Source organism: Oryzias latipes, chromosome 19, assembly GCF_002234675.1.
Source record: "Oryzias latipes chromosome 19, ASM223467v1".
Taxonomy (NCBI): Eukaryota; Metazoa; Chordata; class Actinopteri; order Beloniformes; family Adrianichthyidae; genus Oryzias; species Oryzias latipes.
Window position 1 is genome coordinate 17,194,439 of NC_019877.2, and position 14,206 is coordinate 17,208,644.

Sequence of the window (14,206 nt, forward strand, 5' to 3'; positions counted from 1 at the left end):
CTAACCTGGTCACTCCTAAGGAGAACCTCAACATCTTCATCTCCGCTACCTCCATCTCAGCCTCTTGTCTCTGTCTCACTGCTACCGTCTCTAACCCATAGAGCAGAGCTGGTCTCACCACTGTCTTGTACACCTTTCCTTTGAGTCTTGCTGGCACTCTTCTGTCACACAACACTCCTGACACTTTCCTCCAACCGCTCCAACCTGCCTGCACTCGCCTCTTCACCTCTTTTCCACACTCCCCATCACACTGAACTGTTGACCCCAAGTACTTAAACTCCTGCACCTTCTTCACCTCAGCCCCCTGTAACCTAACGCTTCTGCCTTGATCCCTCTCGTTCAGACACATGTATTCTGTCTTACTACGACTGACCTTCATGCCTCTTCTTTCCAGAGCAAACCTCCACCTCTCTAGCTGTTCCTCCACCTGCTCTCTACTCTCACTGCAAATTACAATGTCATCCGCAAACATCATTGTCCAGGGAGATTCCTGTCTTACCTCATCTGTCAGCCTGTCCATCAGCATAGCAAACAAAAAAGGACTCAAAGCTGATCCTTGGTGTAGTCCCACCTCCACCTTGAACTCCTCTGTCTGACCTACAGCACATCTCACCACCGTCATACTTCTCTCATACATGTCCTGAACCACTCTGACATACTTCTCTGCCACTCCAGACGACCTCATACAGTACCACAGCTCCTCCCTCGGCACCCTGTCATACGCCTTCTCTAAATCTACGAACACACAATGCAGCTCCTTCTGACCTTCTCTGTACTTTTCCATCAACATTCTCAAAGCAAAAATGGCATCAGTGGTGCTCTTACGGGGCATGAAACCATACTGCTGCTCACAGATCTCCACCTTCTTCCTAAGCCTGGCTTCCACTACTCTTTCCCACAGCTTCATTGTGTGGCTCATCAACTTTATTCCTCTATAGTTGCTGCAGTTCTGCGTGTCACCCTTGTTCTTAAAGATGGGGACCAGAACGCTTCTCCTCCATTCCTCAGGCATCTTCTCACTCTCTAAAATCCTATTGAACAACCTTGTTAGAAATTCCACTGCTGCCTCTCCTAAGCACTTCCATACCTCCACAGGAACGTCATCAGGACCAACGGCCTTTCCGCTCTTCATCCTTTTCAGAGCCTTCCTAACCTCATCCTTTCCAATCTCTGCTACTTCCTGCTCCACAACAACCACATCTTCCTCCCTTCTTTCCCTGTCATTTTCCACGTTCATCAGCTCCTCAAAATACTCCTTCCATCTTTTCTGTACACTCTCCTGGGTTGTTAGCACCTTTCCATCTCTGTCCTTAATCACCCTTATCTGTTGCACGTCCTTCCCATCTCTGTCTCTCTGTCTGGCTAGCCTGTACAAGTCCTTCTCTCCTTCCTTTGTGTCTAACCTGTCATATAGCTCATCGTAAGCTTTCTGTTTGGCCTTTGCCACCTCTCTCTTCACTCTACGCTGCGCTTCCTTGTACTCCTGTCTACCTTCCTCAGTCCTTTCTACATCCCACTTCTTTTTAGCCAACCTCTTCCTCTGGACGCATTCCTGTACTTCCTCATTCCACCACCAAGTCTCTTTACCGTCTTTCCTCTTTCCAGATGACACACCTAGCACCTTCCTACCTGTTTCCCTGATAATTTCTGCTGTAGTTTCCCAGTCATCTGGAAGCTCATCCTGACCACCCAGACCCTGTCTCAACTTCTGCCTAAATTCCTCACAAGTTTCTTCATTCTGTAGCTTCCACCACTTGGTCTTCTTTTCTGTTTTCCCTCTCTTCTTCTTCCTGACCTCCAGAGTCATCTTACACACCACCATGCGGTGCTGTCTGGCTACACTCTCTCCTACCACCACTTTGCAGTCAATAACCTCTCTCAAATGACCTCGTCTACATAGGATGTAGTCCACCTGGGTACTCCTACCTCCACTTCTGTATGTCACTCTATGTTCCTCTCTCTTCTGGAAGTAAGTGTTGACTACAGCCATTTCCATCCTCTTCGCAAAGTCCACCACCATCTGTCCCTCCAGATTCCTTTCCTTCACACCAAACCTGCCCATCACCTCCTCATCACCTCTATTGCCCTCACCAACATGCCCATTAAAGTCTGCTCCAATAACAACTCTCTCTCCTCTGGGGAAACTCTGTATGACCTCATCCAACTCACTCCAGAATCTCTCCTTCACTTCTAACTCACAGCCAACCTGTGGCGCATACCCACTGACTACATTCACCATCACCCCTTCGATTTCTAACTTTAAGCTCATCATCCTGTCTGAGACTCTTTTCACCTCTAGAACACTGTTTACAAACTCCCCCTTCAGAATCACTCCTACCCCGTTTCTCTTCCTATCAACGCCATGATAGAACAGTTTGTATCCTCCTCCAATACTACGTGCCTTCCTGCCCTTCCACCTTGTCTCCTGCACACACAGTACATCTACCTTCCTTCTCTCCATCATGTCTGCCAGCTCTCTGCCTTTCCCTGTCATTGTGCCAACGTTAAGAGTCCCTATTCTCAAACCTATGTTCCTGCCTTTTCCCTTCTCTCTCTGGCCACGGGCCCTTCTGCCTCCCCTCTTTCTTCGACCAACAGTAGTCAAATTTCCACCGACACCCTGTAGGTTAACAGCATCGGTGGCGGTCGTTGTTAACCCGGGCCTCGACCGATCCGGTATGTCTAAAGTGTTGTGGATGATTCGCATGGTTATTTTGGCAATTTTTACGCCGGATGCCCTTCCTGACGCAACCCTCTCTATTTATCCGGGCTTGGGACCGGCACAGAGGCAACTGGCTTGCAACCCCTGTGGCTAGATTTACTTTCCACTGTTAATACGGACTGCAAATAGTACAACTTCGATGACTTTAAAAACTATGTTAACTCAGAAGGGAAACTATCAATCAAGGACTGCAGAATATGGGACATTCTTTTAATATCATAACCATATCTTAAACTTGGTTCAGCAGCTACAAGGACACTGACTTTGAATTGGAAAACTATTAACTATGTCAACAGAGTAAACAAAAAGGTAGAGGAATCGCAATATAATGTGTGTGAAAAGAAATACTAAGTTTACAGTAATTAATACATTGTCAGTTGCAGTTGATGGAATACTGGAATGTCTTACAATTGAAATATGTAATGATTTAGGGAAAAATATCATAAAAAGCTGTGTATATAGGTTGCCAGGGTCAAGCTTAGTGTTCATTGACTGGATGGCAAAGATGTTTAACTCCCGAAATAACAAAATATTTTTAGTCTGTGGAGATTTCAATATCAATCTGATATACCCTAGCAAACATAAAGCAACCAACGACTTTATCAGCACAATGTATGTATGAGTTTATATCCAATCATAATAACACCCAGCAGAATCACTACTGAAAGTGCTACTCTTATTGATAATATAGTTACAAATAATATAGAATACACTCAATGGAGTAGACTAATGATATGTGACATAACTGATCATTTACCAGTTTTCACACTATTTGGCATCAATGTGAAAACAAAGAAAATAATAAAAAGAACTAGTTTATAAAAGGTTAAGAAATAAAAAAATACAGAAACTCTTAAGAACTGTCCATTTTATAAATTCTTGAACACATTTGCCAAATGCCCTTGGTTAACTACTGGTCTACAAAAAACTTGTAAAAAGAAAAATAACTGCTATAAAAAAATTCTTAAAACAAAGGTCAAGAGAAACTGAACAAAGATATGTCATAAAAAAATAAACTAACTGAAATTACAAGGCATGTACTTTAATAATCTGCTGAATCAAAATAAATACAACGTAAATTGAGTTTGGAGATTTTAAAAAGCATAATTAAAAATGGTCAAAAAAACGATCAAACCCAGATTGCTTTACAGATGAGAAGGGTCAAAACTATGACATCAATAAAGCAGCAAACAGCCTCAATGGCTATTTTTTAAATGTGGGTCCAAAGTTGGCAGCGGAAATTCCAAAATGCAAAACCAGCAAAGACAATAATCCACCCATTTAAAGGATCCCACACTCAATCGTTCTCTCTGATGTGAACGAAAATGAGCTGACATCAACTGTAACTAAATTCAAGATAAAAACTCAGAAAATTGTGAGGATATACAATACTAAGGCAGGGAAGCTGCCTACAAAGCAGAACCATGGAAGCCAGAGAAGACAGAGAACGAAAAAGAGGCCTTTCATCTTAAAAAGAGGTACTCTTTTATAGGTAGTTGGCTCCACCCCTCAAAATCACACACAAATCCTAAGAAACAAAAGAACATTCACATGCATTTTCCTTGAGAACAACCAAAAGCAGAAACTAAACTAAGTGAATTGCAATAACCGTTGGAACCTTACAGCTGTACAGTGTGTGCACACACTGTCGTTGTAAGAAACAAATCCACTTTATTAAACACTCACACTTTGACAGACGTCTGCTCTGTCCCAAAACCTTTTACAATAGATCAATAGGTGGTTTGAATGGTACTTCAAGTGGACCTTCAAAGATACTCACCACAGGCCAACCAGTAGACTGTAAAAACAATGGACGAATCAGGGTGTGACGTCACCCAAAGAAAAGGCCTTACCTCCTGGGTCTCGCAAAATGAGGCAAAATCCCTCACCGTTGCTTCCTGATATGGGCGCCATCATGTTAAAACCAGTCAACAGTGATGGGTCCGAGTCGCTCTGAGTTATCATATCTGTGGCAACAGCTTTCGCCAAACAGGAGTGAGCGAGTGAGCTTATTGTGAGCAGGGCTCGACATAGCCATTTGTCCGCTGGCCCGGTCCTGTTTTTCGAGCAGTACGGACCACAAGACTTTATTTTTTACTTGTCCGCTCGGGCCACTAAAATATCTAATAATTAATACATTTTTCACCTTTTACAATAAAGTATATTTTGCGAAAACGTGTAGATTTACCTCGTCTTTATAATTCACTTTTTCTGCTAGTCCTGTGTTCAGACTTCAAGGGTTTCTATGGGAAACCTTTTATCACTCTTCTCCTCCTCTCCCGCCTGCGCGCACGGCTGTCACTGCCGAGCACGCGCTCACTCATTTTTTTTTTCAAACTTTATTGAATGTAACAATTCAATACTAAACAATGTTAAACAGCAACAACGAAGGAACAAGCCAGTGGGTTATTATTACATTTTAGGCAGATATATTTAAACTGACACACATATCAGCGCGCCCCCTGGTGGTTTTTCACCGCGATGATCATAAATCCAACATCGTCACTGAAGAGAGACTGAAGCATGTCAGAGATGTGGAAGACATGGCAGGAATAGATAGGAATATGTTAGATGGAGTGACGGGTGGAATTAGTGCTATGGACAGCAAGATATTTAATGAATGCATTGAAGATGAAACTGTATGCACTAAGCTTTAAGCTGAATGTCAAAGAATCAAAGGCAACTCAAAATACCTGAATCTCAGACTCAAATGGAGTATAATGTCAAACTACTTAATTTTGTTTTTCTTTACAACACTGTAAGCAGTAAGTATTTCTAGTTAGCTGAATGATCTCAGTAATTTAATTGTATTTAATTTTTCAATTATTTAATTTAATTAGGTAACTAAAGTAACTAAAAAGTAAATGTAACTTTGCAACAGTAACAAAAAGCAGAACCTTAAGGCAGTCAGGGCAAAAAAGTCAATAAAACTTCTTAACTATTGATTAGGAACAAATGTGAAATAGCAGTGATTAGAAGCAGCATGAAAACTTCTTAACTAGTGTTTCCTACTACACTGCAGCGCTCTCTTCAAAACATCTGAAACAGACTAGAGCAGATTTAAGTTTGATATGCTCTATTTTTAGTCATTGAAAAGTGTATAAATAAGTGCTAGATGTCACCAGAATGCACCAAATTGCACCATATTAAAATTTTCCGGGGGGGCATGCCCCCGGACCCCCCTAAAGTTGCAAGCACCTGCGGAGCGGCGGGTCTCGCTGTGCGCGGTGTCGGGCCAGTAACTTTCAAAAACTACTGGCCCTGTGGGCCAGTGCAAATTTCTGGGCTATGTCAACCCCTGGTGAGTCCCCACCTTTTCCCACACCTTCACCTATGGAACACTGCGTTTCCATTGACTAAGAAATTGCTCAAATTAGATTTGCGGAAGTAAATTTGCCCAATGGAAACACGTCAATTATGAAAAAAACTTGCATTTATCGAAATGGAGGTAGTGGTTTTTGAGGCGTATCAAAATGGACATATTTCGCAAATTTGCGATGGAAACACTTTTTTCGAATTAAATGAGTCACATGACCAACAACTCTGCACAGGTACACAATTGCAGAATAAGAAGTAAAGGCATTCACAGATGACATTGATGAAGTCTGCTGCTATTGGCTACCCAAAATCTGTCAATCAAACGCCTCAGATATTCAACGTCAGCATGTGGTTAGTAGATTGGTTAGTTAATAGCTTAAATAACTTGCAATAAAGAAAAAATATCTTTAAAGAAACATTTGGATTAGAAAGAATATGTTAAAAAGAAGGTATCAGAGCAAGAATGGGTATTCGGACAAATAAAATGACTAAGTAATACCTGACTATTTCTCAATAGAATTTTATAGGGTTATAGCTTCTCAAAACCAGCGACTACTTCCTATTTCGGAACACAAGAAGAGGAGGGGTTGAGCTGTCCATTGTTTTTACAGTCTAAGGGACAACCCCAATGATGTGTGAATGTTAGAAAGCTCTCACCAAAATCCCTTATGTTTATACTTTCTCATCATTTTATTTATATATTAAAGACTTTTAATACATTTTTACAAGGCAAATTCTCAGTAGACATGTTGTCCTTTAATTTTTCTTATGCAGCGACCCCTCAGGTGCTGTTTCCCCAGGCTATTATTGCTGGTTGCTTTCCTTACCTTTGGCCTCATTGGGCATGGAGAAGGGAATGCTGATAACACCCACCAGGTCCTCAAGTGGAATCAGAGACCTTAAAATGGCTCGAATGCGGATTGCCTCACCTTTGCTGGCATGGATTAGCTGATGAGAGAAAGGTTTGTAGTTAATATAAGATTCATTTTTAAGTGTGCAGTCTGTTGTCACTTACATGCATCTCTGGAGCACAGCGACCCAATAGGTCAATAAGAGCAGAGTAGAACGTCATGATGGCGTTCCCCATGTGGATGGTGTCATCTTCCTCCTCCCCTAACAAGTCACTGCTATTAACATAAACACAAAAACTATTATTTGAATAAATAAAATTGATAAAAAACAACAAAAAACATTCTTGCTGTCACAAATTCTATACCAAGAGCCAAAATTTAAAAGACAAAAACAAATGTTTCTGATCTGAGTTTCTCTGTATGTACTCATTGCCCTTTGTTGTGAGGTTTCCCTAATAAATGGAGCTTAAGGATATACGATGTTTCATTGGATCACAGTCACACATGTTGTGCAGAAACTGAAAAGAGTCTGAGTTTCAGAACTAATGGACAAAATGTTCATTAAAGTGAAAACATTGAACCGCTAGAAGCATGTAATCACACACAGTAGGTTTTATGAGTAATCTTTGAAAACCAACTTTGATGAAAATTGTGTTTTTTGTTTTTTTGACAAGTTCCTGTGGCATTTTTCTGATTTGATTTATTTCAAGCATTGTAGTCAAAGCAAAAAAGAATTTACACATATCTATCAAAGTCATTGCAGAAATGTTGAAATGCATAGATTAAAAAGATAGAAAATAAAACAAAACAAAACAAAACAAAAAAGTCACTTAAATCACATTTGGTTAATTACATACAGTGATCATTAACTAAAGTTAAGTAGAGCTTGATTTAATGCTTGAAAGGTAGTAGGAAGAAGCGAGCATATATAATCCCACCCCTACTGAGTTAATTCATTTTATAGTTTTACAGTTTTTGTAGTCCAGTTCTGATCTGATAGATTCTTTTTAAGTAACAAAATCCAGTGTCTAGTAATTATGGACATATAAAAAAATATAACCTTAAATTGCATTTCTAAGTCTTTCTTCGGTCAAATCGTTGTAAATAAGGAGCAGAAAAAAAAAATATTTTTAAAATGGCAAATATAACTTACACAAGATCCATTTTTATTTTTCTCCATGAAGTTGTTTTTCTTACATGTTATTTTCTATTTACCTGATGCCACTGGGAATGCTGTTTTGGAAACATAAGGTGAGCTTTCTGCTTTTAAAATATTCCCCCTTAAAGTCCTTATGCTCCACCGACCAGTTTGTGTTAATGGTTCCCAGAACCAACCGTAAGTTTCGGGGGGACCATGCGTTTGCTGTGTCGGCTCCTAAACTATGGAATCAGTTGCCACCAGCAATTAGAGAGGTCACGCTCTTCAAAACGTTTAAAAAATAAGTGCTCCTCCATTTGAGTGCTTTAGGATCAGTCTAGCCCTGTTATCATGCTGGTTTTAATCTATTCAAAATTGGTTTTATGGTTTTTATTCTTTGATGTTTTATGATTGCAAAATGTTTTGTTCTCCATGTGTACAGCACTTTGGGCCTTCTTGGCTGATGGTGGAAGGTGCTTTATAAATAAATGATGATGATGAGGATTTTGAAGCCTTGCATTGATACCTTAGTTAAAAAAATTGACACTAATCATGTGATCAGTACAGTGAGTCTCAACCATTGACTGTATGTGAGAACTGGACCGTCACGCACAGAAAATGACATGCTTCTGGACCCAACGATTCGCCTTGTTGGAACCAGAAATCGTCAGTTAGCAGTGATTGGTCAGAGTCAGTCATCATTTCTATGGCAACCACTCTCGCCAATCAGGAGTTAGCTTGTTGGAAGTCCACACATCTACCACTTAGAAAATAGGCTGTCAGTCAAATGTTGAGACCAGATATGTATTGAGACCAGATAGAATAACTTGAACTACAGAAAAGAGGTCATAAAAATGTAGGATTATCAAGAAGATATTAAAAAAGCATAGCAAGTGGTTATTCTGAAAAAAGAATGAATGAGTAAAAGCTGTTTATTTCTGTTTATGTCTCTATAGAAATCTATGGGATTTTGGCTACCTGGAGCGAGCGGGTACTCCCTGTTTAAAACACGAGAGTAAAAAGGTCATTTAGGCCAGTTCTTATACAGATTTCATGGTCTGAATTCTCTCATGGGCACTGAAGGGATGCAAGGGATGCTCTCATGGGGCTGAACACTTCATACATTGATCTGTTCATGTCTTACAGGCTTTTGCTGCTCTCAGATGTTGGAGAAGGACCGTCTCTGGAGGGATCTTCAGAAATCCTAATTGCTTCCTTCATTGCTGCCAGTAACCCATCACCACCCTCACCACGAAGGGCGGGGCCAAAACATTCTGGCCGGCGAATGAGAAGCCTCACCACAACGTTAGCGTTCTCCTCCACACTCTCCCCTGAACACAAAGACACAGAAGTGAAAACAGAGGTGTGCACCAATGACCAGAGTCAGAGAACTCAAACCGCTCTCACCGTTACAGAAGACAGCAAAGCGCAGGAAGTCCAGGTAACGCTCGCCTTCCACAGGATTCCAGCCGATGTCTGGATATCCTTCATGGACCAGCATAATGCAGCTCTGCAGCCCACAGCCAGCCAGGTACTGTACTACCTGCACAGGTGAGCCACCGATCAATGTTAAACTGGTTTATTACACCAGAAAACAACAGGACAATTAAACGTTTCCTTTCCAAATGTTTTGACCCTTAGATGACAAAGCCCTTCATTTGTGTTTTTTAAAAGATCTTAAAGACCCATGCTGATAAAAATTGTGTTTTTGGTTTTTATAACATATTCGTGCAGCATGTTTCTCATGATGGAGTTCAATCATAAAACTTTAAGCCTAAAATTGCCTTTCTGAGTGTTTCTTTATTCATATCATAGAGAAGGAGCAGATTAAAAAATGTTGTTTAAAAAAGCTTTCAGTTGCGATGCAGTAACTGAAATGGGCAGGCCAAAAAATCCCTGCTCCACTCCATTCCGATGCATCCACCTGCAGACATTAACGTCTTAGTTTTCCTCGCGCAAACTTGCATGGATCAGACTGCACAGCTGGATAGCTTCAATATTGTTCGCCATTTTTGTTTCTCCACTCATGTTAGCTTGTGTGGATGGAGACGGGGGCTGGGCAGAATCAAATCTGTTAAAGAACAGATTCAGTTCATTTGCCCAGGCTTGGTCACCTGTCACCTGGCAACCATTTCCAGCCTTACCGTGGCCTGAGGTGTGTTTCAGACCTCTCCACACATCACGGATGTTGTTCTGTTCCAGGCGCTGCTCCAGCTTCTTCCCGTGGCAGTCTTTGCACCTTCTGATCTTATATTTCAGGTCCCTCTGTCCTCTGTGCAGCTCCTCCTTGTCCCCAGAGAGAAAAAACCTCTTCTTGTCATTTAGGAGGGACTGCAACTCAGGAGTGACCCAGGGCTTATTGTAGGACAAACACTGCACTGTTTCTATTGGCACTGTGTTTTCCACACAAAAATTGACATAGGCTACGTTCACACTGCAGGGCTTAATGCTCAATTCGGATTTTTTGAAAAAAATCCGAATTTTTTGCAAGACCGTTCACATTTCCAAGTAAATCCGAACTTTTGTGGTCTCCAGTGTGACCGTGAGACGACCCAAAACTGACCCGCATGCGCAGAAGAGTACTCAACGATGAACAACGTCCTCCGTTGTTTGCGGAGCCAACGTAAACAATGGATGTCAACAGTGGAGCTCTTTTTGCAAATCGTCTGTACCCACTGTAGTAGAATGAGGATGTGTTTGGGCCGCGCGCGCCGTACAGACAGAAGAAGAGCGCGTGCAGCGGTGGAGAATGGGGGGGGCAGTGTGGGCGCGCATTCATGTTGTGTGTTACGGAGGAAGGAGAACGGTAATAGAAGAAGGTTTCCCCCAGAATAAATGCTATTGATTCTTTATTAACCCGCTCTGGAAAATCCTGGAGAATCTAAGGGTCAGAACAGGGAGGAGGAGGAGGATCCGCCTTGGGTCCCCCGCGCTTCTGATCACAGTCGGAAAGGGGAGAAAGAAAAAAAGTCATCGCGGGAAAGGTTCAACACCACACATGGCCATCTAGCTGGAAATTTTTTCAAAAACCGCCCGGTTACGATAAGAGCCCTGGAGTTTGGCCTGAATAGAGCTGTCACCCCAAATATTAATCAAATTGGGGACATCGCTTCCCTTCCACTGACTGGTCTCAGCAGCATCGTCTCCCATGGTTGTTGTTTATGTTCTCGTTCCCTCCTACTTCAACGCAAAATGATGATGTTTGTTGCGTGTCGATGACGTATGGTTCGGAATCAAGCCGCCTGGCCGGTCAGAAGGCGGTCGCAATTGAAAAGATCGGATACGTTTCGGAATCAGGACGGCATACCCAAGTGGCCTGGGTCGCAATTGAAAAGATCTGATCTGTGTCGTTCAGACTGTCATGAAAAGATCGGAATTGGGTTGCATAGGGGCAAAAAAATCGGAATTGGGTCGTTTCAGCCTGCAGTGTGAACGTAGCTATAGTCCGTGATGCAGTTAGTGAGACTCTCAATGTCCTCCCAATGTGGACTGCAGAGAAAGTCCCAGTCTGGGGTGTTGAAACAGTCCTTTAGTTGCTCTGTTACCTCCTCAGTCCAGATCATCGCTGTTTCACCACTGGAGTGTAAGCAGAGGAGAGATGGACCAGGTTGTGATCAGAGCGTCCTAAAGGGGGGAGGGGGGCAGAGGTATATGCATTCTTGACATTAGCATATAAAAGGTCAAGAGTGTTCCTGTCCCTTGTATGACAGTTCACATACTGGGTGAAGTTGGACAGGGTGGTGGAGAGGGGGTTGCATGCATGATTAAAGTCCCCAGAGATCAGGATCAGGGCCTGCGGGTGTTGTATCTGCAGCTGGGACACGGTGCTGTGCACGCGCTCACAAGCAACAGCAGCGTCGGCCGACGGGGGGATGTAAACAGTGACTACCAGCACATGGGAGAACTCCCGTGGAAGGTAGTACGGCCAAATGCTGACTGCCACCAGTTCAATGTCTTTGCTGCGGTGCTGTTCTTTAACAGTGATGTGGTTTGGGTTACACCATCTGTCATTCACGAGCACCACCAGACCACCGCCTTTCTTCTTTCTGCTCTGCGCCGCGCTCCAGTCCGCCCGCACCAGCGTAGATCCATTAACGGAGACCACGGAGTTTGTCGTGTCCTGGTTGAGCCATGTCCCGGTGAAGCACAGCAGGCTGCTCTCACGGTACACCCGATGCATGAGCGCTGTTAGCTCGTCCAGCTTGTTAGAGAGAGAGCGGACGCTTCCCATAGTAACAGATGGTAAATGTGGCTTGTACCTCTGTCTTCTCTCCCGGCGTTTAACACCAGCTCTGCAGCCTCGTCGTTTCCTCCATATTTCAGCTGGAATATCTATCTTTCCAGCAAGGAGAATCTCAGCTCGGCCAAGAGCTAACATATGATCTCGAGTGTAAACAATAGAGCTGCATCCCAACTGATACCCTGAGGTCAGTTCAAAAAGTTGAGAAAAAATAATAAAACAAAAAGCAAAAGTAATGACATTCCTGTACTTTGTCGCAGAACTCCATATTAATTGTTGTAAAAGGCAAAAAACACAAATGAGGTGGAAGAACATATTAAAAAACGCAAAGTAAGGAACACAAAAGGGTAGAGCTGCCCAGATATTCTGCCACACACGTGGCGCCAAGTTAACCAGACCATTTAGTTTCATCTGACCATAGAACATTTTCCCAGTCCTCTTCAGGATTATCCAAATGCTCTCTAGCAAACGTTAAACGGGCTGCACATGTAATGGCTTTAGCAGGGGGACATGTCTGGCACATCACATGTCAGTCCGTGCCTCCCAGATGACACATCATTTACTCTGACATTAAAATCTGAGAACTGTTCCAGTGTTTCCAACCACGTCATGGAGTCTGTTTAAAAGAACTGAGTAATCAACTGTGTCGAAGGCTGCACTCAGGTCCAGCAATACTAAAACTAATGTTTTCTTTCTGTCAGTATTGGACCTGGGATCATTCCTAACCTTAACCAGCGCCGTTTCTGTGGAGTGATGTGGTCTAAAACCAGACTGAAATTTTCATCAAATATTATTTTTATTAATAAAATCATTTAGCTGAATAAAAACGAGTTTTCCTAGCATTTTACTTAAAAATGGCAGGTTTGACACTGGGCAGTAATTGACTAGATTTGAAACATCTAAACCGCTCTTCTTCAGGGTGGATCTCACCATAGCAGTCTTTAAGGACGTGGGGAAGATCCCAGTCTGGAGAGAGTAGTTAACGATATTCACAAGCTCCTCCTCACAGGACGAACACACTGACTTAAAAAGTGAGGTGGGGAGGGGATCAAGAGAACAGGTTTTAGTTTTAAATTGGGAAATCACTTTCAGAAGCTTTGTAGGATCAATCAAGGCAAAACTCTCTAGTGCACATGTGTCAAACTCATGGCCCGGGGACCAAATGTGGCCCGCCATGTCATTTTATGTGGCCTGCGAGAGCATAAAAGTGTTTAATTTCTTAAAATGTTTTTTTTTTAGTTGATTACATAATATTTATGTGAACCTACTGTTGTAATTATTCAGTGTTTGCAGGTCTTATGTGTGTATGCAGAGAAATTGTTGTCATCAAACCATCAGTTGGATCCAAGGCTGTGTGCAGCCTTTTTTTGTAAAATGTTACACCATAATACATGTTCTTTCCAGCTCAGATTTATGTTAAATTTCTTTATTCACTTGGACAGTTTGATCGTGGGTTTTAATCAGCTGATAAAATGTAAAGGATTTATGCTGGAGTAACAAGCAAACATATGTTTTCTATGCAACTGTAATTTTCACTTTAAAAAGTTATAATAAATAAATAATGAGTTTTTTAACATTAAGGAGTAGTTACATTTATTTTTCATTACATTTAGTTACATGTATAAGTTATATCTGGCCCTTTGAGGACAGCCACTATGCTGAAGTGGCCCTCTGTGAAAATTAGTTTGACACCCCTGCTCTTCTTAGAAGCCAAACAGAATGCAACAGACTGACCTGTTAGTGGTCGTTGGGTGATATTAAGTCTAACGTTCTTTATCTTATCAGCGAAATGGACTACTCCTCAGTTTTTGAATTGCTAAGAATAGAACATGGACTGGAAGAAATTAGATTGATTGGTTGATGGTGGAAAAAAAGAATCTTTGGTTTAGTATAATTGTCTACCATTAATTTTGAATATTATTCCTCTATTGCATATT

At 41.9% G+C, this 14,206-nt stretch overlaps 1 protein-coding gene across 2 annotated transcripts in view; it reads right to left on the reverse strand.

Annotated features, from left to right (window-relative positions):
* Nucleotides 1–14,206, reverse strand: part of LOC101172231 (ryanodine receptor 2) — a 310,508-nt gene that overhangs the window by 174,143 nt on the left and 122,159 nt on the right. For both annotated transcript variants that reach the window (XM_023949560.1, XM_023949561.1), the window contains exons 48-51: nt 9,437–9,572; nt 9,174–9,360; nt 7,056–7,167; nt 6,868–6,988 (exon numbers count right to left, since the gene is read on the reverse strand). In XM_023949560.1, coding sequence (XP_023805328.1) covers nt 6,868–6,988; nt 7,056–7,167; nt 9,174–9,360; nt 9,437–9,572 — 556 coding nt within the window. The remainder of the gene's footprint in view (nt 1–6,867; nt 6,989–7,055; nt 7,168–9,173; nt 9,361–9,436; nt 9,573–14,206) is intronic.